We start from the raw sequence: 25,864 nt of genomic DNA on the forward strand, positions 1-25,864 counted from the left end.
GCACAACACATACTCGGCCTAGGAGCCGGTCCCGCTCAAGCGCAGGATGGAGGAGCAGGAGGATGCAAGAAGCCCTGCTATGGAAATGACCTGGGAGGGCAGAACGGCAACATAGACCCTACACTGGCTGCTGTTGCCGCCGGCGTCTACGGCCCAGGGTCGCCGTCGCCAGTATCCTCGGGATTGGCCAGCCCATACACGGTTCATTTCGGCTTGCTCGGAGGCGCTGCGGGTGTAGGACCCGTGACTGGGAATCAGGACCAAGGGCCCAGCATGTGTGGTGAGTGTATCCGCCCGAGCGGAGACGCGCATGAAAGGTCTTAGAGCTGATGGACGATGCGGCTTTCTTCTCGATGACTAGGCTTCGGCATGGTGCAACATAGTATCAACCAGGGCTTTGCAGGGCCCACCGGCTTTATGTCTCCACCCCAGAACTTTGGGTACCCCTCTCCGTTTGGTGGGTCCGGTCCAATGGGCTCACCTTTCATGCCGAACATGAACATGTTGGCCAGCCAGCAGTCGCTCCTGCAAGGTGCAAACGGACCGAATGCGCCAGCCGGTCGCACGGTTTATGTGGGCAACCTCCCTGCTGACGCTTCTGTCGATGAGCTCCTCAGTCTCGTCAAATTTGGCCCCATCGAAAATGTCCGCGTGCTGCCGGAGAAAAATTGCGCGTTCATCTCCTTCCTGGAAGGTGCGACTGCTGCGGCCTTCCACGCTGACGCATCTGTCAAGAAGTTTACCTTGCATTCTAACGAGCTCAAGATCGGCTGGGGCAAGCCGTCTCCCTGCCCTGCCCAAGTCATACTTGCAGTGCAGCAGCATCAGGCAACGCGCAACGTCTACCTCGGCTCGCTCGATGACGACACGACGGAAGAGTCACTAAGAGACGACCTCTCCCGCTTTGGGCCTATCGACCAGGTCAAGATCGTTCGCGACAAGAACATCGGCTTTGTCCACTTCCTGTCCATCAACACGGCAATGAAGGTCGTCACGACTCTCCCCACTGAGGAGGGTTGGCAGAACAAGCGCGTCAACTATGGCAAAGATCGATGTGCGTACATTCCAAAGAGCCAGCAGCAGAATCAGGCACACAACCACCAGGCTGCCGCCATGGGGCTGGCAGCTGCAGCCAGTCTGGGATACCCGACGGCGCTCACCGCCCTGCCTGGCCAATTCGGTGCTTTTGGCACCAACCAAGGCTTCGTCGACGAAAGCGGTCGGCCGCAGACGGGCGCCGCGTTTGGCATAGGCCCAGCGGCGACCAACAACACAGCAGCGCTGTCGCAGATGGGCAATCGAACAGTCTACCTAGGAAACATACATTCAGAAACGACAACGGAAGATATCTGCAACCATATTCGAGGTGGCATTCTGCAGAACATCCGATTCATACCCGAAAAGCACATCGCATTCGTCACCTTCGTCGACCCTAATGCCGCTCTCGCCTTTTTTCACCTGGCCTCCTACTCCGGAGTCATGATCCACAACAGACGCCTCAAAATCGGCTGGGGAAAGCATTCAGGACCGCTGAGCCCGGCCATCGCAATGGCCGTACAGGCAGGTGGCTCAAGGAACGTCTACGTCGGCAACATCGACAATCCAGATGTCCTGACCGAGGAGAAGCTGCGTAGAGACTTTGGCGACTTTGGCGAGGTCGAGCAGGTCAACAGCTTGCGCGAGAAGAATTGTGTACGTTGCCCGCGAGTGCGCTCATCCCTTGGCTTGTTGATGCTGATGACGTCCCTATTTTGTCTTTCCAGGCATTCGTCAATTTCTGCAACATACAGAATGCCATCAAAGCTATCGAGGCGATGAAGAACCACGGCGAGTACCAGAGCGTCAAGATCGCCTACGGGAAGGACCGCTGCGGAAACCCCCCACGCAGCGTACCCCAAAATCACCCTCGCAAGGCGAGCATCGCCAAGCAAAGCTCGCCGTCGCCAAATGTCGAGGGCGATGGCACTCAAACCCAAGAGAACGGCGCCGGTGCTTCGGCAGAGGAAGGGCATACCAGCGGCGACGCGGACGAACGTGCCGCAGCAGGTGCTGTGGCGGGCGCTGACGACTCTGTCGAGTAGAGGGGGAGAAGTACGACTTGCGATCGCGCCGCGCCGGAATCACATTCGCGTTTTGGGCAGTCGGATGGGAAGTCAGGGTCTGTGTTTTATACCAGCGAGAGACCGAGAACGAACTATGTACAATAAGAGGTCTGCGAAGAATTGAAACTGCATGCGTACGTTACGTTTGCAAGAGAGGCTAAATTACAGAGGCAGAAGCAGAAGAGGAGCAGAAATGTAGACTTGGTCACTGAGCGTTCGGATCTACCATCGCGTCAACTATTGAAAAGGTGTTAGCATCCGCGAGTTCGGCATTCGCGTCATCTACTCCGGAGGTCGATGTGGACCGGTCGTTCGCATCCCCGCTGCTTTCGCCGGTCTGCGCACTCGGAGCTCCTTCACGACTTGAGGCCCTTCCGCTGGCTCGTTGGCGCACCTGGCGCTGAGGCTCGCTGGGTGCATTCTGGGAAGGCGAGCCCGCTGCCTTGTCAGTGGAGCTTGATGCCGACTTTCTGGATCGTTGCCTTGCCTTGACGATCCCTTCTTGCTTGCCCATGGCCTGAATAAGGATTTTGTACTCTTTGAGCGGCTTGTCATGGCCGTACCGCTTGTAGAAGGCCTGCAGCGTACCGCCCGCCCTCTGGTACGCATCAACGATGCGCTTGCGATCCGCGTACGTCGAGAGATACCGCGGATGATTGATCATCCTTGGCGTCCAGATCTTCAGAGGCTTCATCCCAACGCGCGCATCGCCATTCTCCCATTGCGCAATGACTTCAGGGACGGTGTTGACTCGAGGAATCGGTAGTTCTTCAAATTCGTCGAGAACGATGGAATGATCGCCTTGGGATGCTTGAATAGGTGTGTCGGCGGCGCCTGCATAGCTTGTGGATGCATCTTCAGACGCACGTCCTGCCTCTTGCCCTATCGCCGCCGCTGCCGCTGCAGCCGCTACTTGGAGAGCTCGGTCAGACTCTTCGTTTTCATCAGTGTCTTGTTCCTGGTGGGACGCTGTTTCACTCAAGACTGTTGCTCTGAAAGCATCGGTCGAGGTGTTTGCAGCGGGTGGTGGAGGCGGCGTGGCATTGGATCTCTCGCCTCCCTGCGCACTGCCGCCAGCCTGTCCGTCTGTTGAGCCGTTGGATATGCGCTCGGGACGCCGGCGAGACCGCTCTGAGGCAACATTCGTGGGCGATGCTGCAAAGGCTGCCGTCACCTGTTCCCCACCAAAGGAAGCGGTCCCTGGCAATACCAGCCCTGCTTCGGCCGCAGGCCTTCCCACCTCTGACGAGCTGCCCTGGCCAGCAGCCACGGCAGTGTAAGAGCCAGAAGCTGCAGTGGAGCCTTGCAAGCTAGCGGTCTGCCTTGTGATCGACCACGAAGGGCCCGGAAGTGGTTGCAGATTGGATGTGCTCCGGAAATTCGCAGCATCCAACACATCCCCTGGGTTCTGACCGGTTTTGATCGCATTCATAGACCGGCGAGTAGCCAGCTGCGAAAGGTGAGCTGCCTTGGCAATATGCGCGTTGACTCCGCTGAAAGGAGACTCAAAGCCCGCAGTGAATGCAGTGCGTTTCTTGTTGGTGCCGGATGCACGTGTAGAACTGGGAGAATCTCGCATGGAAGACTGGGGTGTGGTCGTGGTCGACGGCCCATTCTGACTGCTGGACTGCTGATGCGACTGGTTGCCAGCTGGGGGGGTCGGCATGGATGCCCTGCTGCGTTTCCGAAGCGGGCGTCCCGACGACCCTGAATTGGTCGCGTTGACAGCTGCTGCTGCGACTGCTGCGATCGCCGATACCGAAGGTGAAAGCAGGCCGTTTCCTGTTTGAACTCCCTGAATATGAGAAAGACTTTGTGTCCCAGAAGGACCATTGCCATTGCTGAGACTGGCCATCAATATTCGGATGAGGCTCCAATCTTGCTCGAGAGTAGTGAGTCTTTGAAGCAATTGCTCTGTCCGCGCGGCAGCCTCATCTTCGACTCGCTGGAGTCGTGCATCCAGGAATGCAACATGCTCCCTGAGCTGCGCGACTTCTTCGGCACCTATAAGATCCGTTCCCTCTTGTGCATCCATCGCGAAGGTAAGAGTGCCGGCTTGCGCTTGCGCCGCCTGACCGCGTGCGCTGCTACTCTCGGATGCATTCGCGCTATTCATGCTTGGGGCGAGACCGAGAGCGGTGGATGCGGCGCAATATGGGAATTGCGTGCCTGCTGCGGCGGTCTGCGGACGCGATATACAGTTTCGTACCGGCTATTACACCGCCATGAACCACCGTCCTTGGTCCTTACACCTGTCGTTCAGATGTCCGGCGCAACGGGTCGAAGGGGTGTATGGCTGTGTGCAATGTGGGATGGTTTCGCGTTTCGACTGATCTGTTACGAATTCCGCCCGACCAAAGTTGAGATGTGGCGAGAATGTGTCACGTGATACCAAAGGCGCGTCAGGTGAGAATCTACAACATAGCCGAACACTTTAGGATTGCTGCTGTGACCTGTACCTCCAATACTGCAGAGTCTTCACATGTCCTCAAAGCGTTTTCAACATTTGCATCGGCTCTGTCGATTAGAAATACAAGCTGACACTCGAGACAAATTATAGCCCTGATTCTGTTAAGCCCGCCAGAACCTCCGTAGGGAAGTTGCAAGTAGTACACACCATGGCGCCCCCCATGCTCCACCCTTCCAACCTTCGGCTGAACGCCGCTCTTCTCTCTCCCGAAGAGTCCATGAATCTGGCCGACCGCCAAGCGAGCCAAGACGAGCTGAGTTTCTTGCAGGCGATTCACGATGTAAGTGACCTCGAGAGCAGTCTGGCTGAGTGACTGGCAAGCATGCTGTCAGGGCCGCGAGGTGAACCGGCTGACATCATGTCCTGCTTTCCCTTTTGTCCCGCAAAGCTTTACGCAGTGACGCCAACCCCACCGCTGTCAAACCGGCTGTTTTCCAGCGAGGTGATCTTCACTTTGCCCTCTGGATCTGTTGCTGTTGGCACCACCGAGATTCAGTCGACGTTCAACAACACCTTCTCTGCCCACCCGTCACGCCAAGTCCTGCGACAGCGCCTGCTTCACACGCCAGACACGCTCGCGGGCAAGGAGAATGCACGCACCAAGTTCGTCGTTGTCGATCAAGAGCTGGCATTTTTTGATGAGGCTGCCATTCAGGAAAGCATGCGCTCGGTAGACGAAGAGATGGAGATGGAAGTGCAGCCAAAGAGGGTCGTAAGGAGCCTCATTGTTGCTCGGATTGAGGACGGACTGGTGGCCAGCATCAGCGAAGAGGAGGACCACAAGAAGGTAAGCTAAACATCAAATACTCTATTTTTCCCAGGTTTGAGCTCGGGTTGATGTCCTTGTGGAAATCTTGACCTCAGAGCACCGCACCTCTGGCGGCAAGACGAGCCGCCGCGTCGAACAGCTTCTACTCTCCCAGCGACAACGTTCTCTCTCCCACGAGCTCAAAGCTGAAGCTTGTGAAGCAAAAGCACCAGCTCAAGTAAGTTCTCCATCAGTAGGGACAGCCTGTGAATTATTGTTGACCGCTTGCTTGCTTGTGTTGGCTGCAGGGTCAAGCCGGTGTCTCTCTTCGGCAAGCCGCAGCTGCCATCAGGTCTTCAAAAACGCTTGGCCGAATCAACTCAAGCTTTTTCTCCAGCTCAACAGCAGCCTCGATCCGGTCTGAGTCAGCAGATGGCTGCCGGTGACATGAGTCTGTGAACGAGACCTTGATCTTTGTGTACTTGTTCCTTAGTTCCTCCACTTGCGACGGTGTCGTCACCACGCCGTCATCTCGGTTATGCGGAATGGGCCAGCGCCACGGGTCCCACGCTCGATGCATTACACCTTGGCTGCTTACTTCCGAGGCGTGAGCTTTTATTCCATTGTACTCTATTTCCCATTTATCATCAGGTGCATTCGAGATCTTATGTGTGCTCCGAACGCAACGCTGTTCAGGAGTTGTCAAAATACATGCTGGCGGGTCCACATCATGGGGTAGCACGTCCCGTCCAGCGAGGATAGAGCGAGCATTCGCGGACAGTCCACCTGTTGGTGAGCCAAGCGAGGAAGCGCTCAAGACCCATGCCGTATCCTCCGTGCTCGCATGTTCCGTACTTGCGCTGGTCTGTGTACCAGTAGTACGGGTCGGAAGGGATGCCCTCGGTCTTGTATGCTTCAAGCAGCTCCTTTGCATCGGACATCCTCATCGATCCACCCACGATCTCTCCTACACCGGGCATGAGCACGTCGACAGACTCGGTGAACTCCTCGTTGCCCTTGATACGCTTCATGTAGAAAGCCTTGATCTCGCGCGGGAACCCGCACAGGAAGATGGGCACGTTGAGCGCATCGGTCATCTTACGCTCGGCCGCCTCGGCAATGTCGTCGCCGATCTTGTGCGGCTCGCCGTCCTCGTTCGTGATGCCGTGGTCGTTCAGCCACTGAATAGCAGCCTTGTAGTCCATGCGCTTGAACGGGCGCGTCGGAGGCTGAAAACCTGGGTTGAGCTGCTCGACCAGCATCTTCATCTCCGTGTCGGCCAGCAGTCGCTCGATTGTCCCACAGATCTTTAGACACGCGTATACACCCATGAAGATAAGCTTACGAGCGTGATAATGTAAGTATCGAAGAAAGAACCGCACTCACAAGCTCCTCGATGTGCTCCAAGAGTTCCTCAAAGTTGATGAACGCCAACTCCCCCTCGATGTGGGTGTATTCACTGAGGTGCCTTCTGGTGTGACTCTTTTCTGCGCGGAAAGATTCCTGAACACAGAAGCAGTCTCCCAAGCTAGGCAGGACAGTCTCGAGGTAAAGCTGCGAGGACTGGGTGAGATAAGCTTGCTGCCCGTAGTAGTCGAAGCTGAACAGCGTCGAGCCGCCCTCTACGGAGGTCTGCACCATACAAGGGGGTGTGACTTCTGTAAGACCCAGCTTGTCGAACGTCGATCGGAATGCTTTCAGGACGCCAGAGCGGACCTTGAGGACTGCAGATGCGGTCTGGCCACGAATCGCAAGGTGTCGGCGATCTGCAAGCAGCGATGGCTCCATATCCTTTCAACGATAAAGCGATCAGTGCACTGTGTACCAACGGACATCAAAGCAAATCTGGCGTCAAGCCGCGCTCACCTCTGCAATCAGGTTCGAAATAGCCTCGTCACCACCTGGAGCCTTGCCAAGGCACTCCCACCAGTCTACGACGAGTTCGTGTCCGCCTGGAGCCTCTTTGCCCTCGGGCACCTTCTTCAACGTGCCGCGAAGCTCAACTGAGCTTTCAAGGGTAAGTGTCAGAGCATCGTAGGTCTGAGCGACTTGGCCTTGCAAAATGCACTGCAGGAAGCCGGTGCCATCTCGCAGGACGATAAAGTGCATGTCCTTTTGTTGTCGTAGCCGGTGCACCCAGCCAAAGATCTTGACCCTCTTATCCCGATGTTCTGCACCCTGGTGAATCTTGATCTTCCTGGCATCCTTGCTGTCCTCCCCGAGTGTGACGCCTTTGCTCTCCTCCAGCTTCTTGCTCTCGGCGTTAGCTTTGTCCTTCTCCTTGGCCGCTGCTTCTTCCAGCTTCTTTTGCTTCTTGACAGCAGCCTCGTGAAGCTTCTTGACGCGCTTCTGGCCAGTCGCGCTAATGGGGACGTAGCCATCCTCGTCGGCGCTTGCCTTGTCCTTCTCGTCTAGCTCTCCTGCTTTCTTGATGAACAGGGAGATGTTCTGACCCTTGGCCAGCATGGCCGCGAGGCTCGTTTTGTAAGGCTTTGCTTTGGACCCATCGCCAGAGTCGTCCGACCCAGCGGACTCGTCCACGTAGACTGCAGAAAAAGTAGGCAACGCGGTTTAGAACCTAGTGGCATCACACCGATAACAGATTGGGGCCTGGCACGCACTCTTCGCCGCATCAGGGCTGGGCTCGGCCGCGGCCTCTTGACCCCCACCAATGTGAAGCTTTTCTGCTGCTTGTGCAAGCTTGTCTCTTACGCCCTCCATGATTGCGATTCTAGCTCCAGGATTCGTGCTTGTTTCTTTGCGGCTGTTCTTTATTTATTCAGCGTCGTTTGATGTATAGTGCGCGGACGACAGCAAGATTGTCAATGCTCTGAACGGTCTCATTATGTACAGGAAGTGGGGTCATGCGCTTCAGATAGGTTACCCTTTATGACTCAACCACGAGAAGATTGTTATCGGCGACGGCGAAGGACGGCCAAGACGTCTAGTCACGTGATAGTCACGCGTCGTTGGGTGACTTCAATGATGCATGTTTCCGCCGTGTCACGCTCCTTGCTGATTTCCATTGAACCAACACTTCCAATAGTAGTCACTCTCACTCTCACTTTTTGTTTCTCTTTCCCCTCGTTCTGGCAGTCTTGCCCAGCAACGTCTCGCATTCAACATCCACCTTTCCTTCTTCGGTAGCATCTTTTCGCGCAGACTCCTCAACATCGACAGAATGTTGACTTTATCTTCGTGGCCTTGATCCGTCACAGTTTGGCGCAGTGGTGAAGGCGGTGCAGGCCGATCCAAGCAAAGGAATGGAATGGGAACGAAGGGAGGAGTATCGTATGGAATTACTCCACTAAATTGAGAGAGGGGAAGTTTGCTTGGATACATTTTCTCTATGCACACTTTCAAGGCGAATTGCTTCTCTTTGGACCTAATAACCAGCCAGACCAGGTCTCTGCGCTTCAGTAGACCACCCCTTGTGCTTTCGCGCCGTGGCAGCGATGCTCTTAGATCGTGGAGCCCTTGCCACAAGCACATTCGTCTATTTACCAAATTATGCGCTTCGATGGCCCTGAAAAACATAGGGCCATTCTTGCTTTGATTCACAAGCACTCGCACTGAATCGAAATGTGTGATCAAATCCGGGGAGATTGCGCCTTGTCAAACGTCGCTGGCTAGTCACCAAATCCTCGTTCTCGGGCTTTTGAACTCGAGGCATTTAGTGTCACGGTATGTAAGCCGTCACCTTTGCATTCCCGTGCCTACCTACCTACGGGCATCGACGCTAGCAGCGAGGAATGGCAAATGGCTCGGGTCGTGAAGGAAAGACAGTGAGGTGTAGCGCTTGCACCATGCGTCCTGCACAAACCTGGCACGATGGACAGTCATGCAACCAAGTGCAGGCGTGCGACCCAGGTTTCAGGACGGTAAAGTCTGAAGCACAAAGAGTTGCTTGAGCGTCGAATATGCTTGTGAGGTAACCTGTGACAAAGTGAGAGGTGTGAGAGCGGGAGTATGCATAGTTGTGAGGCAATGGTATTGAGAGGGAATGGATGCGATGACACATGACGGTTTACATGAAGTAGTCCACTATGTCGGTTAGTTGATGGAGGGAGCCGTGGTGTCATAATAGGCTGACCCATTGGGCTGGGTTCATCTCAGCTGTCCATGTCGGCAAATTCACTTCTAGGTCCATCCGTGGGGACAAGACCAGGAGGCTGCATTCATGCTGTTTCAGTTGGTCGCGCTGAGATAGTCAACAACCCTACAATCTGCAACGGATCGATTTGGCCTGTTGTCCGCATCACCAGGCGTGAGGTCGTCCGCACGCCTCGGCCGGACAAAAAAAAAGGAAATATGGCGGACGTGGACAGCAGAACTAACCCCCCCCCCGGAACTCTAAAGTGCTTTGGCATTGCAACGGGGCTGGTAGCTGAATTGTGTGACGCCACTCCGATCTGAAATGAAAAGGTCTCCTCCTGTGCAGCGTTGCACGTGCACGTCGAACGCCAGGCAAGAGGCACTGCAACCCAGCAGCGAACAAAAAAATTGCAAGAGGCGGGAGGTGTTCAGCGAGACTCTCCTAGGGGCATGTGAGAGGGTCAGGTTGCGTTTATGTAGTGCCTCTCATCGATTTCATCGTTCATCACTGCATCACTGATGGGCGATGGGCTCATCTGATCAGTCAGCCCTCCTGCTGGCGGCTGGATGAGCTTACCTCTCACCCTCTGATCGATGATTGGTGACATCTCCATCCGGCTTTCATGCAGGAGAGTGCTGGCGGAGCTCGCAGACAAGAGGGAGAGGAGAATGCCATCGGAAGCTTAGGACCGGCCAGGGCTGACCACTGGGCCTGTTTCACCCTGTGGAGAGATAGGGGAACACATATATAGAGGATTAGAAGGGTAGGGACTGGGGAGAGGGGCTATCGCTCCTTCCATATGTAAGCAAGCTCTGTCTGCCATGACCAAGCACATATATGGCCATGGGCGCAAGCCCTGTCTTGTATTACATTTTTGCATTGATGTAGTTAGTTACATATACAGACGCACAGGACTTACATCCGCGACGCTCCTTTGGCTGATAGAGCGTACACACTGCTCTCGCCCCGCTCCCGTGCCCACTCTCCTCTCTCTTTGCGCCTTCGCGAGTGTGCCCACCTGCGCCATGCTGTGACGAGTTATTGAGGCTACGCACGCTCGCCGTTTCCTTCACCCACGACGATCCCAATCTGTTGTTGGGTTGACATTGGAAAGATGATGTGATTCGAATCGCGACTCCAAGGCTACAGCAGACAACGGTCCTATCTGCCTGTGATTTGGAAGAAGGGAGAGAAGAGAAGAAGCGCTCTCGTCAACGTTGCAAAGGCATTGGTTTTTGTTTGTTACAATTGGCAGGACGATCTCTCGACGATGTCGAAAAGTGGCTGATCTGAGCGCAGCTATATACATATATCGGGCCAGTTTGCGCACCTTCACGCGCCCGCCCAGCACAAAAACCACCGCTTCCAGACATCCAGGTAGAAAGACAGAGACATATATCTCATCGCGCATCCAGGGGACATCCAAACACGCTTGCCGTATAATACATCCGCACCGGCGAATCGCAAGCAAGCATACAGTTGCATCCTACTGCATCTGTGCCAGCGTGCCCACTGCACAGGTGCAAGGATCAATACCAAGGTGTCCTCCGCTGCCAACGACACCACAACAATATACCCAGAAAGAAAGCCCGAGGAAGGCTGACCCTGACAACCGCCTTTGCTGCGCCCGTCATTGATCCATCCCAGCCCTCGCCGCTGCCCGGCCTCTCAAGCTTGTTCCAGTAGTCTCCTTTACTCGTACACCACACCTCACAGCAGGTCAACAAACAAGCAGGCAGTAGAGAAGCGAAAGGATGAAGTTCGGGCGCACCATCAAGTCCTCCCTCTACTCAGAGTGGTCCGACAAGTACTTGAGGTACTCGGATTTGAAAAAGTTCATCAAAAAGCGCTTAGAGAGTAACAATGGTAGATGGTCAGACGAAGACGAGGACGTCTTCGTCGCCGAACTGAGCAAGGAGCTCGACAAAGTGTACGACTTCCAAAAACAGAAAGTGAGTATCCCTCATGTGGAAACAAGTGTGGCTCGGCCTGGCCTGCTCGTCTCAGATCAATTGCTGAACATTTGTGGCGCTTGCAGGTCGCCGAGTTGACACAACGGATCAAGGCGGCACAGTCCGAAGTGCATCTGCTCGTCTCGTCTCGTGCATCATCCGCAACCTCGCTGCTCTCCCGCGCCAGCTCCGCCCATTCGCACGACGCTGGCACATCTGCAGCAGGCGCCCAGCAAGAAGCTGGTACACACCTCCGCCCTCCGACGCGGCATCAACATCACAGGAACCGCCAAGAAGAGGCGGATGATGACCTTGTCTATGCTCACGACGATGTCGGCACGGACGATGAGATTGACTCGGATGCCGATGAGGAAGACGACAACTATGAAGCACACTTCATGGACCTAGAAGAGCGCCTCGCCGTCATCATCGCCGATGTGCACGACCTTGCGCTGTTCACCAAGCTCAACTATACTGGATTCCACAAGATCGTCAAGAAGCACGACAAGCAGACCGACAGGCTCTTGCGCCGCGAATTTGTCCAGCATTACCTTAGTGCTAGGCCGTTTTATAAGGAGAACTATGACGAGCTTATCGTCAAGCTCAGCAAGCTCTTCGACCTGGTACGTACGCGTGGGCACCCCGTGCAAGGTGACTCCAGTGCTGGCGGCTCGCAGAGCGCTTTCGTCCGACAAACAACCAAGTACTGGGTGCACCCGGACAACATTGTTCCTCTGAAGCTCAGTATTCTCAAGCACCTGCCTGTGCTCGTCTTCAATCCAGACAAAGACTATGAGCAAGCAGACAGTGCCATTACCTCAATCTACTTTGACAATGACGAGCTCGAGCTCTACCTAGGTCGCTTGGAGAAGACAGAAGGTGCCGAAGCGGTTCGTTTGCGCTGGTACGGTGGCATGAACAACAAGCAGATCTTTGTCGAGCGGAAAACGCATCGAGAAGACTGGACCGGGGAAAAGTCTGTCAAGGCTCGCTTCCCCATCATGGAGGAGAACGTGAATGGGTTCTTCAACGGCACCTACACCATGGACGAGACGTTCGAAGCGCTCCGCAAGAAGGGTAAGAAGAGCGACAAGGAGATCGATAGCATGCTCCAGCTCGCCAACGAAGTCCAATACAGCGTCCTCGCACGCAAGCTCGAGCCGGTCATGCGATCATTCTATAACCGTACAGCTTTCCAGCTACCCGGCGATGCGCGTGTGCGCATCTCTCTGGACACGGAGCTCACGCTAGTGAGAGAAGACAATTGGGATGACAGCAAGCGCTCTGGCGACAACTGGCGCAGGATGGACATTGGCATTGACTACCCCTTCGATCAGCTGCCTGCCGAAGATGTCGAGCGTTTCCCATACGGTGTGCTGGAAGTTAAGCTGCAGACGCAGATGGGCCAAGAGCCTCCGCAGTGGGTGCGCGAGCTCGTCGCCTCGCACCTCGTCGAGGCTGTGCCCAAGTTTAGCAAGTTCATTCACGGCTGCGCGACCCTGCTGGCCAACCGGGTCGACCTCGTCCCCTTCTGGCTCCCTCAAATGGACATTGACATCCGCAAGCCGCCGAACAAGCATCTCGTCTCCATCGAGCGACCCGCCTCGGTCGGTCATAGTGGCGTATCAAGTGCCCCACCACTCTCTCCGCACGGCTCCAGCAGTCGTCTTGCCAATCTTCCTGGCGGCGGTGAGAACGGCTCGCGTCAGCAGCAGCCATACAACGAGCCCGAGTCGGAAGACGAGTTTGAAGGCGCCGGCAGCCTCGATCAAGATCTCGACGGCGAGCACAAGGCCGTCATGGGCAACGAGAGCCACGTCGCACGCATGCTCGGCACCGATATCAGCGACGCGCGCATCCGTGAGATTCGCGAGCAGCGTGAAAAGAACATCGAGGAACGTCAGGCCGAACTCGAGAAGCTCCGCCGCGAAAACCCGGGCGCCTTCTCTAACACGATCAGCGGCTCGCTCGGCGCCGCAAAGCGTAGCGTCTCTGGCGGCGCAACCAGCTCCATTTCGCAGCACCGCGGCGCAGATGGCCAGCAGCTTAAGCAGAAATCGACTAGCAAGGCCGACATCCTTTCGACGGCGAGCGCATTCGACAAGTCGTACTTCACCAAGCTGACCCCCAACAACATCTCCCGGCTCTGGCGCGCACAGTACGCGCGTGGCGACAGCGACGGCACCGGCAGCGGTCATGATGTAGCGGATGACCACGATGACGAGGAGGAGGATGAGCGGATCAGGCGCATGCTCGAGGGCCGCGACGAGGAGGACGCACCACCACCACACCAGTCGGTCGAGTACATCAACCACTTCCAAGCACAGCCGGGCAAGAAGGTGTCCATTCCCGTGCGCGTCGAGCCGAAAGTATATTTTGCGAACGAGCGGACATTCCTCAAATGGCTCGAGTTCAGCGTCTTCATCTCCGCGCTCGCGGTCGGCTTGCTCAACTACAGCCACCCTGGCGATCGCACGGGCCTCATCTCCTCTGCCGTCTTCACCGTTATTGCACTCTTCTGCATCGCCTACTCTGGTGCCATTTACATGCTCCGCGCTATTAAGATTCGCAAGAAGGAGAGCAGCCACGTCTACTTTGATGCTGCGTGAGTCCATTCCGGTCCTTCACTTGCTGCAATCGAGGCTGAGCTCTCTCAACTGACCTCCTCTATCCCACACAGCGGACCTACGTTCCTCTGCGTTGCCATACTCACCGGAACGATCGTTAACTTTGTCCTGCGCTTCACCGAGGCAGAAGAGCACCGCCAACGACGTGGGATGAAGAATTAGATCTGGGAACAAAAGAACAGAGAGGAGGCGGTTTCCCTCCCCTTCTGCTCTGCTCTGCTGTGCTGATTGCTGGATATTTCTAGTGATTTACTGTCGCTTCAAAAGCAACCGTTGTGAATTTGTAAATGGCAAACCCTACAAAGATGAATGGAGGGTGATCTTGATAATATGACGTGATGCTCTCAGAAATCTTGCTTCTCAAGGGAGAAGGGATGCCATGGCTCTGGTCTGTAAAAGCGCTGGAAATTGTCGAAGTGGCAAGACATGTTTTGCACTCGTTTGAATTCTTTTGATCATCCCCGGATCTACAATTCTGTATACTGCCCAGCGCTCACACCCCAGTCACGCGCATCACCCGAACATCTTGCTGTATGCCGCCCGTTGCGCCTTCAGCTTGGCCTGCCTCCGTGCCGAGACGGACGCTTTCTCCTTCTTGATACCCGCATCATCGGGTGCGTAGATGAGCGCAGCTGCGAGATCATGCTCGGCGTCCTCATCGCGCTTGAGCACGACACGCGCCAGCGCGCGTCGGTAGTACGCCTTCGCGACGTCCGCCTTGGTCGCTGCGGGCAGTTCGGCTACGACGGCTTGCTCGGCGGTGGTGGAAGAACCAACGAGGCGCGTGAGGACGCTGCTCGTTTCCTTCTCAGCTAGCTGCGCATCCGGAGTGGGCTGCAACTTCAATGCACAGAGCGCCGAGTTCAGTTGCAGCGGCGTCTTGAGACCGTAGTATGCCGGCTCAAACGTGTCCCTATCTTCGAGCGCGTCTGGCAGAACTGGGTGGACAGCTAGATAACGCTGGGCCTTTTGCCATTCTGATCAGGACGCACGGAAGTCAGACGGGTGTGGCATGTCAGCGCTTGCCGGCATTGGGGTTCAGCGTGACAGCAAACTCACTCTCTAATGCCCTCTCGTAGTCGCCCTTAGCAAAGTGTTTAGCGCCGAGCGCCTTGAGCTCATTGGCGATACGGAAGCAAATCTTGGGATCCTCGTCGATATTCTCCACGTCATAGTCTTGCGGGTACTCCTCGTACTTGTCCTCTTCTCCGTCTGCGGATGCATGCTGCCCTTCAGGACACGTCTGGCTCTGCCACGACTGTGCGTCCAGCTCGCCACAGTCGGCGATGGTGATCGTGTCGCGCGGCTTGTCGTTTGCGCCCGTCGGGAAGTTCTCAATCTTGCGCACGGCCCCCTTGCCGCGCAACACGCGTCCAAAGACGCAGTGCTTTCCGTCGAGGTGCGGCGTGGGCACGGTGGTGATGAAGAACTGCGATCCGTTCGTGTTGGGGCCCGCGTTGGCCATGGAGAGCAGGAACGGAGTATCGTGTTTGCCGGTGAGGTCTTCGTCTGCAAATTTCTCGCCGTAGATGCTCTCGCCTCCGGTACCGTTGCCCGCGGTGAAATCACCACCTTGGATCATGAAGCGCGGGATGACTCTACAGGGAGGATACACAGTGAGTTTCCAATTGCTGAATGGTTTTGGGTAGGACCGGTCAGCATCCCCACCGCTCACCTGTGGAAGCCGCTACCCTTGAAATGGAGAGGGACGCCAGCCGTCGCGCTATTACCCTTCTCTCCGGTGCACAATGCACGGAAGTTCTCTGCGGTCTTGGGCACCTTGTCTTTGTACAGCTCGAGGACGATGCGCTGCTTCTTGGCCTTCGCCACATCACCGATCGCCACGTCCAGAAAGACGATCGGGTTGCCGGGCGCTGGCGCGGCCGCTGCCTTGGCGACGGGGTTGCTGGTGCTGCTGACTGACATGACTGGAAATGTATCTTGGTGAGACTCGGCAGAAAAGGGGAGAGTGCTACGCTCGAAGGATCGAGGGTATCAAGATGCTACTCTGCAAGTGGTACAGCGCAGGAATGGAGAGCAAGGATGCCACATGCGACTTATGAAGGCGGCTGATCTAAGAAATCGCAAGCAGCCCACGGGGACGAAGGCGGGGATATGAGAGAAAGAGAGGGAAGGTTATCCTAGATGCGTCGAAGCTTGCCGAACACAAAAGAGCGATATCCATAAACGTCAGCGTTTGGTCCGTGCACGTGTGTGAGGGTGGCAGCGTTGCTTATGTAAGAAACGAACCCTTTTCAAGCTCTCCCCCTTACGATCTCTGCCGCTGCGCCCGGCTGCCCCGCGCCGCGAGCCCGGCTGACCCGCTCTTGCTTTCAAGGTGAAGCCGGTCAGGGGCGTGGGGGTGGCGGCATCGCCGGCAGCAACATCATCAACGCCTACCAAGAGCTAGTGATTGGACAGTGCAGGCTGGTCAGAGAGCATCGCACATGGTGTAGAGACCCTCGCATTGAATTTGGGTTCGCCAGAGGGAGCGCAAGTATTGAATACATGGGACGGCGCTTGACGCCATGCACGCAACTCGCGTAGCGTGCAGGGACGCGTGACTCACCTGTCAGTTGGCACGGTTGCCGATCGCTACCCATGCTCTTTGTTGACGTCGACCCGGCCAGGCCCTCCTGGACAGCTTGATACGCTTCATTGAGGTCAGACGTGAACGGTCACAACCATGGTCGAAGCGCAGCAGACCCGCAAAGAGGGAGGCGCAGCAGCGCCGTCACCGCCTTCCTCGCCGCCCGGCAGGCCGGCAACACCGGTCACCATGGCAGAAGAAAACGAGGCCGACGCAGACAGTGGCCAGTTTGCATCTGCCGTGACGCCACGGCCTAAGAAAAAGTGGCCTGGTCCTCTTGAGGCAGCTGCCTTTTTGCCACACCTACCCTCGTTGACGAGCAACAACAGCAAGAGCAGCAGCGACGCGCAGTTGACGAACGGCCAAGCGCCGCTTGTGCGCCCACCGCTTCCGTCGCCCGCACCATCAGGCCGCAGCGTTTCAGGGGCGTCCATCGCATCGAACGCGGACGCAGCATCGATCAGTTCCGCCGCATCCATCGTGTCAGAAGCTTCATCGAAAGCAAGCAGCAACAGCAACTGGCGCGCTACGCTCGAACTCAGTTTGCCAACTCAGCGGCGTCTGATCCGCAAACCGCTGCCTCTCCTGCCAGGCGATGGCCCGTCACAGAAGGTCGGTAGCAGTGGAAAGAGCGGCGCACGGGCGAATTGTCCTGCAGACGGCAACGTAGCAGGACAAGATACCGCTTCTGGAGCTTCGAAACCCCCAGAAAAGACGCAGTGGACACGGGCGGAGCTGGACGAGTTTGTCGAGATGTGGTGGCCGGAAGAGATGCCACCACTCGACGAGGCGTTCGTCCGTCATCTGCACCGCGTGGAGGGCGCTTCTTCCGCCAGTGCGGACGAAGAAACAGTGCTAAGCATTGTTTCCGAATCAGGATCTCAGAGAACGCAAGGGGACGAACTCACTGACGGCCAACAAGGAGGCGAAGAGGAAGCGATCGACGAGCACGCAAAGCAGCTTCTGCGTCAAGGACTGGGGCTGGGACTCGATCTGGAATGCGAGGAGCACCTCAAGCAAATCCTCTTACACGCTTGGGCAGCACCAACCTCCAATGCAATCTCTTCCAAGCAAACACCAGCGCCGCAATCGGACAAAGACGCAACACTCCAAGCGCCAAACAAGGCATCGACAACCAAAGAAAGCGCGACAGGAGGCGATGACGATGCTGATGAGTATGAACCACTCGGCGAGACGACAGCGCCACAGCTCTTCAGCGCTACCCTCGATGCTATGCGCTACCTCAGCTCGCCCGCTACGATGGCCTCCCTTCAGCGCACAGCCGCGATGAAGTGGCGTGCGGAGATCCAGCTGCGCTCTTCCCTCGCGTCCGCCGACGCCGATGCGGCCCACTCGCCCTCGGGCGCCGCGGCCACGAGCGGCTCGTCAGCGGCAGCTGCGATGGCCTCCGGCGACGGCGCGTACGCCGCACTCGCGGCAGCGGCACTCGCTGCGAAAGGCTGGGCCAAGCTCGGCTTGACGGGCGGCGGGGGCTGGTCCGCTGCTGCCCTCGCCAGAGCCGGCGGCTTTGCAGCGGAGACGGCGTCGGCGCTCGCGGTCGTCGGCGCTGCTCCGCTGCAACGGTCGCACTCGTCGTCGCATTTCCCATTCTCTGCGCCGCAGGATGCGCAGCGGGGTGGCACCGATTTGCCACACGATGCTCCTGAAGCCTTCGGCGATGTGGAAGGAGCCGCAATAGACCAGCTCCTAGGGGAGGAGGAGCGGACGAGGCTCAGGAAACGGGATGTTGCCATCAAGATCCTGGGCAACGCTTTGTGGTTCGCGAGGCACTACGCCGCGCTTGGCTCTCCGGCGGGTACTCTGACATCTCAGTGCGATGCGGAGGCACGCATTCCTCGCGAGGGCGGCGCGGACGGTGGTAATACACTGCGCGCTAGTGCTGCAGTTCGCATGGCGGATGCAGTAAATCCGTATGATCGTATGCTCGACGCTGCTACGCCGGTCAAGCCGAAGAAAATCGAACGCAACGCTCTGCCGCAGTTCCCGAGCAAGGCGGCAGCGACCACAGCGATCACGTCTGGCACGGAGGATTCCACCTGTAACACACACGCACAGGCGCCCACAGTGGACGGAGATCAAAATGCCGGCAGCGATGCTCAGGCTGCTTCCACCACATCCGCCGCTCCTTCAGCTGCACCTTCGCCTGTGCTCCCTGCTCAGACAGAAGCTGGGACTGTCTTGGGTGTCATGGCGAGTCATTCCTCGCCGACCCATGATGCTCCCAAGGATGCGGCTTCGACGGAAGCCAGGGGCCAATCAGCAGAGAGTGACAGAAGCGTCCGCAACCCGCGAGCGGGACCACCGAAGGTGTCCAAAGCTCAGCAGCAGCTAGCATCGCTAAACATTGCTGCCGGCGTAGCGTTTCAAGCCAAAGCTCGAGCGATCGGGGACGTAGGCAGCAGCACTGCTGCTGCTGATGAACTGCAGGCATTGGCCTCGAGGATCCGCACCGTGGCGCCGACGAGCTCGCACGCGTCCTTGCGCTCGATCGCATACACTCTTTCGAATCGCAATGAGGCAGAGGAAAATGAGACTGCCGCGCTCGAGCGCGCCAAGCGCGAGTACGCCGAGGAGATCAGCAAACAGTGTGTCGAGTGGGCGAAGATGGTCGTGTGCCGTACTTGCATCGACCTGCGCGTCGCCGGGGAGCCGCGGACTCCCTCTGGCGCAGGTGGTACCAGGTTCGGACGGCACGAGCGGAGCGGGACCATTAAGGCGCACAGCGCATCCTGCGCAGCGCGAATGGCTGCCAAGAGGGAACGACCGGCGCAGCAAGCGTCCGAGGCGTCCGATCGCACGTTAAAGTCGGTCAATCGCTCGTCGCAGCGCTCTACCGTTGTTTGGGTCCCTGACATCTTCGAGGGCGAGGATCTGTTCCCGTTGGCCGCGGGCCATTGGCAGGATTCCGATACTGCCAAAAGGGTGCGGTGTGTAGGGGGTACGTTCAAGGTTGAGGTAGAGGAGGAAGATGAGGGTCTCCGCGTTTTGGAACTGCTTCGGCTCTTGGTAAGTGGCAGGTGAAGATCTTCATAGATGTGCGATATCAAAAGAATGCTGACTTGATTCTCCGTGCGTTGCCTTCCTCTTGCAGGTGTATGCGGGTTCTGCCATGCTGCTTGAGTCGGCTTTCATGCTCGACTCTGGGCTTGCAGCACCTAGACGTCCACCGCGCTCCTCGAGCACAGCGTTGGAGCGGTACGCTTCCGTTTCCAGCACTGCGACGGCCATACCCTTGTCACAGGCCCAGCCCTCCACTGTTGTCGAGCCCACCAGCAGCAGCGATGAGACGGGTGCGCTCACACCTCGAGCACATGAGCATAAGCATGGCTGGGGGCGCTTCTGGAACATCCTAGGGTCTGGAGCCACGCCGGAAGCTCAAGCGGGGGCGCCATCATTACCGCCTCTCGCTGGCGAAGCGTCCTCCGCCAGGTCTTCGCTCAGCCTTGTCCACCACCGCACCAGCTCAGATGTGAGCAGCCACGCCAGACGTGGGTCTGATGGCTTGCCGCGCTCGCTGACGCGCCCCGACAGTACATCGTCGCCGAGAAAGCACAGGGGCAAAATTGCTCATCTGTTCAAAATCATTTCCAAATCTGGAGGCCGCGACGAGAAGCACGTAAAGCAAGTAGACGAAGCGGCGAGCATTGTCGTCCTGCAGTCGGAAGATACCCTTACCACAGCACTGCAAGCAGCTGCGCCTCTGCCCAGGTGGGAACGCCCAAGGTTCGCAAAGCAGCCAGCACGTGCTTTCGTTTCCGTTTCGCCTCGCGTTAATGATTCTAAACAGCACCTTGCTCCACAAGTGTTCGATTATGTTGAACACTTCGTTCTACACCAACATTTTGGTCTCCTGGTGCAAGCGCCGTCCGGGACGGACGTTCTCGGTGCTCGCCAAAATGTTGGTTTGCACATTGCCGACACACCGTCTGCCAAGTATCATTCCGACTCGGCGTCGCATCGCTCCGTGTCGGGACGCAGTGCTACCAGCGAAGTGAGCGCATGCTCTGTGGCATCCAAGCAGGACGTCGCCAAGTCTTCTGCCGCTACTTACCCTGCGGTTGCGGGGCAACACGACCTCGTGCGCTTCTACAGCAAGCACGGCTCGCTGAAAGATGTGCCCCTCGGCGAGGTGATCGAAGAAATTTGCTTAATGGCTGCTGCGATGCCGTTGGAGCAAGAACCAACGGCGAAGAGCAAGTCTTCTGCGTCTGCGCAACAGGCAGTGGTGCCGCCCGTGCGTCAAGTTGCTGTCCACTACGTCAACGGCGGCCGACTCATCTCGCTGCAAGCTCAAGCCAGCGTGACGCCAAAAGCCAAAGCTCCCGTTCTAAGCCAAGTGAAAGAAGCAGAGAAACCCACAGTTGGAGCAAAAAACGACTCAGAGATCAAGGCCGTCGCTGCGATCCTTCACCTGGATCACGACCAAGCTCGGAAGGCGCTCGCAGCTGCTGAAAATGCTGTCCGCGTTGACGCCAGCCAAACAGCGGATGGAACATTGCTGTCCAAGAAGGGCATCTACATGTGGAGAGCATCTCCTGGACGGGGCAAACAGAGCCCCATGCGACCAATGTCAGAGGTAAGAAGCGCCGGCCAACGCGGTGAAAGCAATGTAAGAAGCTTACGAGTTTGCGAATTTCCCAGGCGACCTATCTCATGTCGTTCAGTAAATTCCTTGAGGCAATGATGTACAACGCAGCCTTGCAGGAGCAAGAAGTATCGACAGATCGACCCTGGCCGCCAAACAAGGATCCAGAAAACGATGCTCGTCTGCCGCCCTTGCGCTTCTTCCGTTTGGGAGATTCCCTCGTCAAAGTGTCCACTCGAAGATTCAAGATGTTCCACTTGCACTTGCAAGGCCCGGTTCTCGCTCCGCTCGATCGCACTTCTGCGCTGATGCAGTCTCCAGAGCCTATCAATCGTTCTCTGAATGCTGGAGTAAGTGCTGAAATGGCTCCCCATGTGAAATAGTGCTGATCGGCTTCGCTCGCTCGAATATGAATATAGACGCGACTGGAGATCCAAGCCTTCTTCTCATCTGTAAAACATCAACTGACCGCGATGGAAGGCATATTCGTCGCCCGTGAGCTGGACGAGCACGGGAAGACTATCAAACTGCGCTTGCGCAACAAAACCAGCTTCTCTTCTGTCTCGACGCCGGGCTCGGAATACACCGAAAGCGTTTTCTGGCAAAGCGAAGATGGTACTGAGGACACAGCGAGCACACATAGCGTGCGCTGGCATCCGCTGGCGCTGCTCACGCGACTGAGAACGTCGCTTCGCACAGATGAGTTTGGGCTCTATGGTATGCTGAAAGAGACAAAACGTGAGCTCAACAACGGAGGGCTCATTGTTATGCTGCAACGACTTACACTTTTTGTTTCTTCAACTAGCTATTTACATCAACGATGTGCGAAAGGTCTTTTACGACTGCGCACGCTCAGCCAAGAATCGTTTAAGCGCATGGACCCGGAAGCATTTGACTAAAGATGAGCTCAAAGCAATGGGCAGCCCTAATTTCGAAGAGCCGGAATACTTCGCACAAGGCAAGCACCCATTTCCTGGAAGTTCCGTCCTCGTTCGCGAAGATGAGCCGCTGTCCATCATTGCCTTTTCGCTCACCTCGCGCGACTTTCAGCGAGAGATTGTGGTTCAAAAAGCTCAACACGACGAGCCGGATGCAGCTATTCTCGAATGGCGATCGGGTGTTTCAGAACCTTCGGCCAAAGGCTCCTCCATATCCTCCAGGAGCACATCCACCAAAAATTCGTCTCGCATCAACCCGGATGCGCTTGACCCTGATCAGGACGAGGTTTTCTACAGGCCTGAGCCCGTTAATGCTGTCATGAAGCGCAAGAAACGAAACAAAGAGGGCTCAATGCTGTCGCTCAAACTGCGTAGAGTGGCGTCGTCCATCTCCCAACCATCCGAACGGAAGGAAGACGTGGAAAACGAAGGCCCATCATTTGTCGATGACAAGTCACCCGCCTTGGTGGAACCGAAGAACGTCGAGGCCGCCAGTGCTGCTATCGAAGTAAACATTCAGATTGAGCCGGCACCTGACACCGATCATACTATAGGCGAAGCTGGCACCACGACCAGCACAATCGAAAGCGGTACCGTGTCTTCGAATGCAACTAATAGCACATTCCGAGCGCGGATCACTCAGGTACACAGACGCCCAAAGTCTCTCGCAAGCATTTTCATGCGTCACGAAGCCGACGCAAGTAGTGCAGGGGAAGAAAGTAGCGTAGAAACAAGCTCGCTAGCAGACACGACCACCCCAAAGGACGACTCTGAGCCGGCGCGAAAGAAACGGCAAGAAGAGACCACGCGGATGTCGATTGCGCCTTCCGCTTTGAATGCCATCTGGTCGGTCGGATCGGGCTTTACGAACGGCACCGGCGCTCAGGACGCGAGTAAAACTGAAGCCAGTGAGCCGACCACCACGGGCTCTCGTTTGCTCCAGGAGAGCAATTCTTCCACTGCCGGCACGACGGCAAGCTGCGCCCCGCCGAGCACTGGTAAAGGGACATCGTCTCGAGCAATGCCTTCTTCGCGATTACAGGACAAGCATCCGCAGTCACCACACATCAAGCACTCGTTGTACCACGGCAAGACGAAGGTCTCGTGTGTGTCGTGGTTCGCAGAGGAATTTGCAGCTCTGCGCGAAAAGTGGGGCGTTTCGCTCGATGGCTTCGCGGAAAGCCTCAGCAGGTGCCACTCGTGGACCGCGTCTGGCGGCAAGAGCCGCAGTGCGTTCTACAAAACGGCAGACGGGAGGTTCCTGGCCAAGCAGCTGGTCACTGTTTGGTCCGTCGATGAAAAGGAGGCATTCTTGGAATTTGCGCCGTCTTACATTCGCTACATGGCGGCGAGCATGACGAAGCAGGAGCCAACCCTGCTGGTCAAGATTGCAGGAGTGTACAGCATCAAGGTCAAGGACACTGAGACACACGAGACGAAGCTGAAGATAAACGTCATGATCCTCGAGAATCTGTTTGCGGACCTCGACGATGCAGAGAAGAGTGAAAAGGCCGGAATGAGGATGCTGCGCTTTGATCTCAAGGGCATCCGCGATCGCCGCATCAAGAATGCCAACTACCGAGACAATCCGGATGGGCACGTCTGGTGGGACGCCGAGTGGATCGAAAGTGAGTGGTACATCTGCACTTTATGTTCAAAGCGGGTCGCTTCATATGATAAATCTGACTCGTTTCATTCGTTCGCTTCGGAAGATTACAAGCAGCGCGCATTCATCCTGGAAGCAGAGATGGACACATTCCAGCAAGCGCTGCGCAACGACACGGCATTCCTGACGGCGTCCAACGTGATGGACTACTCGCTGCTCGTCGGCGTCGTGGAGCCGCTACCAAAAGTGAGCGGGGTGCGCGAGTCGGGCGACGAAGGGCAGGAGCGCATCACGTCGTCCTTCCGCGTGCGCATCGTCGACTACATTGGCGCGTTCACGCTCGCCAAGCAACTGGAGAGCTCTTCGAAGAAGGCACTCAAGACGCAGGACGGGAAGAGCAACGTGACCATCCTCCCGCCTGCCGAGTATGCGGAGCGCTTCTCCAATGCAATGCGGACATATTTTATCGGCTGTCCAGGTAAGTGCAGTGCAGTACAGTAACATGGATCAGATGGCGCATATGAACCTGCATCCTGATGTCCATTTGTTTTGCTCTTTGCGCAGCGCACGGATGGCTCGGCTTGGACGGTACGATGCAAGCGATACGGTCCAATGCGCCCTGGGAGCTCGAGAGGACGTCTACGGACGAGGATGACTCGATGACATCGCTGCTCCCTTCTGTTTTGTGAGGCGCGTGCAGGCAAGCTGGATTTCTGCATTCTCCATTTCTCTACGCATTCCTTCCTGCATGATGGGGCATCATAATGACGACGACGACGATGGCGTAGCGGCGAATCCAGACTCGATCCATACCCACTATTTTGAGAATTGAGATACCCCCGTATATAGAAATCATGGTTTTTCGTAGTTAGTGCATGTTCAGCAGCAACAACCGGTGATAGATCGGCTTTGCAGCTGATGAGATTCCTGACGACGGCCTGACCATGCACGGCTTGGACCATGACCAGGATGATGGCAAACGTTGACCGTGATGGTGACAGCCTAGGTTCGTTCTGGCAGGCAGGTGCCGGGGCGGAAAGGTCCAGTAGCAGGGGGTGGCGCGTGCGCAGTGCTGTGCTTCCCATTTTGGAGGAGGGGGCAACTCTAATGGGAGAGTTGCGGCGCGCGCGCTCTCCACTGGCCTCTGTTGAGTGCGCACGGACACACACGCGCGCGCGCCAGCAAGGCAAAGGGAGCACTGCACTGGACTAGATTGGACTGGGCTGGACTAGTGGGCCACTGGGCCTGTGTGGGCGCGCGCGCGAACAACACGGCTTCCTTGCAGTGCGCTGCGCCAGTGAACACCCACCCCACAGCCCAGTCTCGAACGAATCTCGCCAGTCGCCACAGTTGCACTGCACTGCTCACCCGCCCACCCCCCTCCTTTCTTCTCGAGCTCCTCCTCCTCCTTCCTCTCCCCATCCCACTTCCATCACCTAGACTCTAGGAGACAACAAAGGCGCCTGGTTCCATCAGCCGCAGTAACGAACGACGCCGACGTACACAGCTTCCCACACGCACCGCACGCCTGTATTCCCACAATGGAGGGTGAGTCGCCTCTCCCCCACGTCGCCGGATTCCCCCCCCCCCGAGTCATCAACACTGGCACGCGCGCGGGGCCGAGGGAGGTAACACGGTGCTCACGCAGGGCAAGACGGTGTGGATGGCTGCTTGTTGGTATGGCCGAAGAGTTGCTCATGGATGCCAGCTAACAGGACGCTGGGCGGGTGGCGCTGCGGTTGGATCCAGCGGGAGAGTTGGTGCCATGCAGCACATACCAGCGCATTCGAATGTCTCTCCCGCTTGGTCCGGCTCGGTCAGTCGGGCATAAGTAGGCGGATTACAGCGCATCGATACGATGCATCCACGAAAGTGTACCCTCGGAACATGTTTACTGACCCGTTGTCTCTTCTTGCAAACGCTCGCGTGCAGAGGAAGTCGCAGCTGTGAGTATCCATCCATGCATATTGTGACACGATTGCTGCGCACAAGCCAGCATCCGTAACGCACATACGCCCCTATGTGCGCGCGGGCTCTTTCGCTACTCGTTCCTCATGTCCATCGAGGACGGTCGCTGATGCTCTTCCTCTGCTCTCTTATTATGACAGCTCGTTATCGACAATGGTTCG

General features: G+C 56.8%; 7 protein-coding genes across 7 annotated transcripts; 4 read left to right on the forward strand and 3 right to left on the reverse strand.

Annotated features, from left to right (window-relative positions):
• Nucleotides 1-501: 501 nt before the first annotated feature.
• Nucleotides 502-2,081, forward strand: K437DRAFT_228630 (uncharacterized protein; the record flags this gene model as incomplete). Its single annotated transcript, XM_013385247.1, has 2 exons — nt 502-1,692; nt 1,764-2,081. 2 exons carry the CDS (start codon nt 502-504, stop codon nt 2,079-2,081), a joined length of 1,509 nt encoding a protein of 502 aa, XP_013240701.1.
• Nucleotides 2,082-2,230: 149 nt separating this feature from the next.
• On the reverse strand, nt 2,231-4,367 carry K437DRAFT_276303 (uncharacterized protein). The gene has a single exon (XM_013385248.1). It carries the CDS (start codon nt 4,216-4,218, stop codon nt 2,308-2,310), a length of 1,911 nt encoding a protein of 636 aa, XP_013240702.1. The 5' UTR covers nt 4,219-4,367; the 3' UTR covers nt 2,231-2,307.
• Nucleotides 4,368-4,585: 218 nt separating this feature from the next.
• Nucleotides 4,586-5,972, forward strand: K437DRAFT_259431 (uncharacterized protein). The gene is made up of 4 exons (XM_013385249.1): nt 4,586-4,852; nt 4,961-5,359; nt 5,437-5,558; nt 5,629-5,972. The coding sequence occupies exons 1-4, from the start codon at nt 4,721-4,723 to the stop codon at nt 5,777-5,779; spliced, it is 804 nt and encodes a 267-aa protein (XP_013240703.1). The 5' UTR covers nt 4,586-4,720; the 3' UTR covers nt 5,780-5,972.
• On the reverse strand, nt 5,957-8,186 carry K437DRAFT_276305 (asparaginyl-tRNA synthetase). Its single transcript, XM_013385250.1, has 4 exons — nt 7,942-8,186; nt 7,187-7,866; nt 6,707-7,111; nt 5,957-6,627 (listed from the first exon to the last, which is right to left on the reverse strand). Exons 1-4 carry the CDS (start codon nt 8,039-8,041, stop codon nt 6,049-6,051), a joined length of 1,764 nt encoding a protein of 587 aa, XP_013240704.1. The 5' UTR covers nt 8,042-8,186; the 3' UTR covers nt 5,957-6,048.
• A 2,984-nt stretch (nt 8,187-11,170) lies between these two features.
• K437DRAFT_279518 (SPX-domain-containing protein) lies at nt 11,171-13,977 on the forward strand (the record flags this gene model as incomplete). Its single annotated transcript, XM_013385251.1, has 2 exons — nt 11,171-11,368; nt 11,455-13,977. 2 exons carry the CDS (start codon nt 11,171-11,173, stop codon nt 13,975-13,977), a joined length of 2,721 nt encoding a protein of 906 aa, XP_013240705.1.
• Nucleotides 13,978-14,050: 73 nt separating this feature from the next.
• On the reverse strand, nt 14,051-16,098 carry K437DRAFT_259435 (peptidyl-prolyl cis-trans isomerase D). Its single transcript, XM_013385252.1, has 3 exons — nt 15,671-16,098; nt 15,055-15,593; nt 14,051-14,972 (listed from the first exon to the last, which is right to left on the reverse strand). The coding sequence occupies exons 1-3, from the start codon at nt 15,919-15,921 to the stop codon at nt 14,509-14,511; spliced, it is 1,254 nt and encodes a 417-aa protein (XP_013240706.1). The 5' UTR covers nt 15,922-16,098; the 3' UTR covers nt 14,051-14,508.
• A 297-nt stretch (nt 16,099-16,395) lies between these two features.
• On the forward strand, nt 16,396-24,799 carry K437DRAFT_240138 (uncharacterized protein). Its single transcript, XM_013385253.1, has 7 exons — nt 16,396-19,612; nt 19,698-21,182; nt 21,248-21,541; nt 21,611-21,929; nt 21,997-23,757; nt 23,842-24,213; nt 24,300-24,799. The coding sequence occupies exons 1-7, from the start codon at nt 16,682-16,684 to the stop codon at nt 24,422-24,424; spliced, it is 7,287 nt and encodes a 2,428-aa protein (XP_013240707.1). The 5' UTR covers nt 16,396-16,681; the 3' UTR covers nt 24,425-24,799.
• The last annotated feature ends 1,065 nt before the right edge of the window (nt 24,800-25,864 follow it).

Source organism: Tilletiaria anomala (genome assembly GCF_000711695.1).
Source record: "Tilletiaria anomala UBC 951 chromosome Unknown K437scaffold_119, whole genome shotgun sequence".
NCBI classification, from domain to species: Eukaryota; Fungi; Basidiomycota; class Exobasidiomycetes; order Georgefischeriales; family Tilletiariaceae; genus Tilletiaria; species Tilletiaria anomala.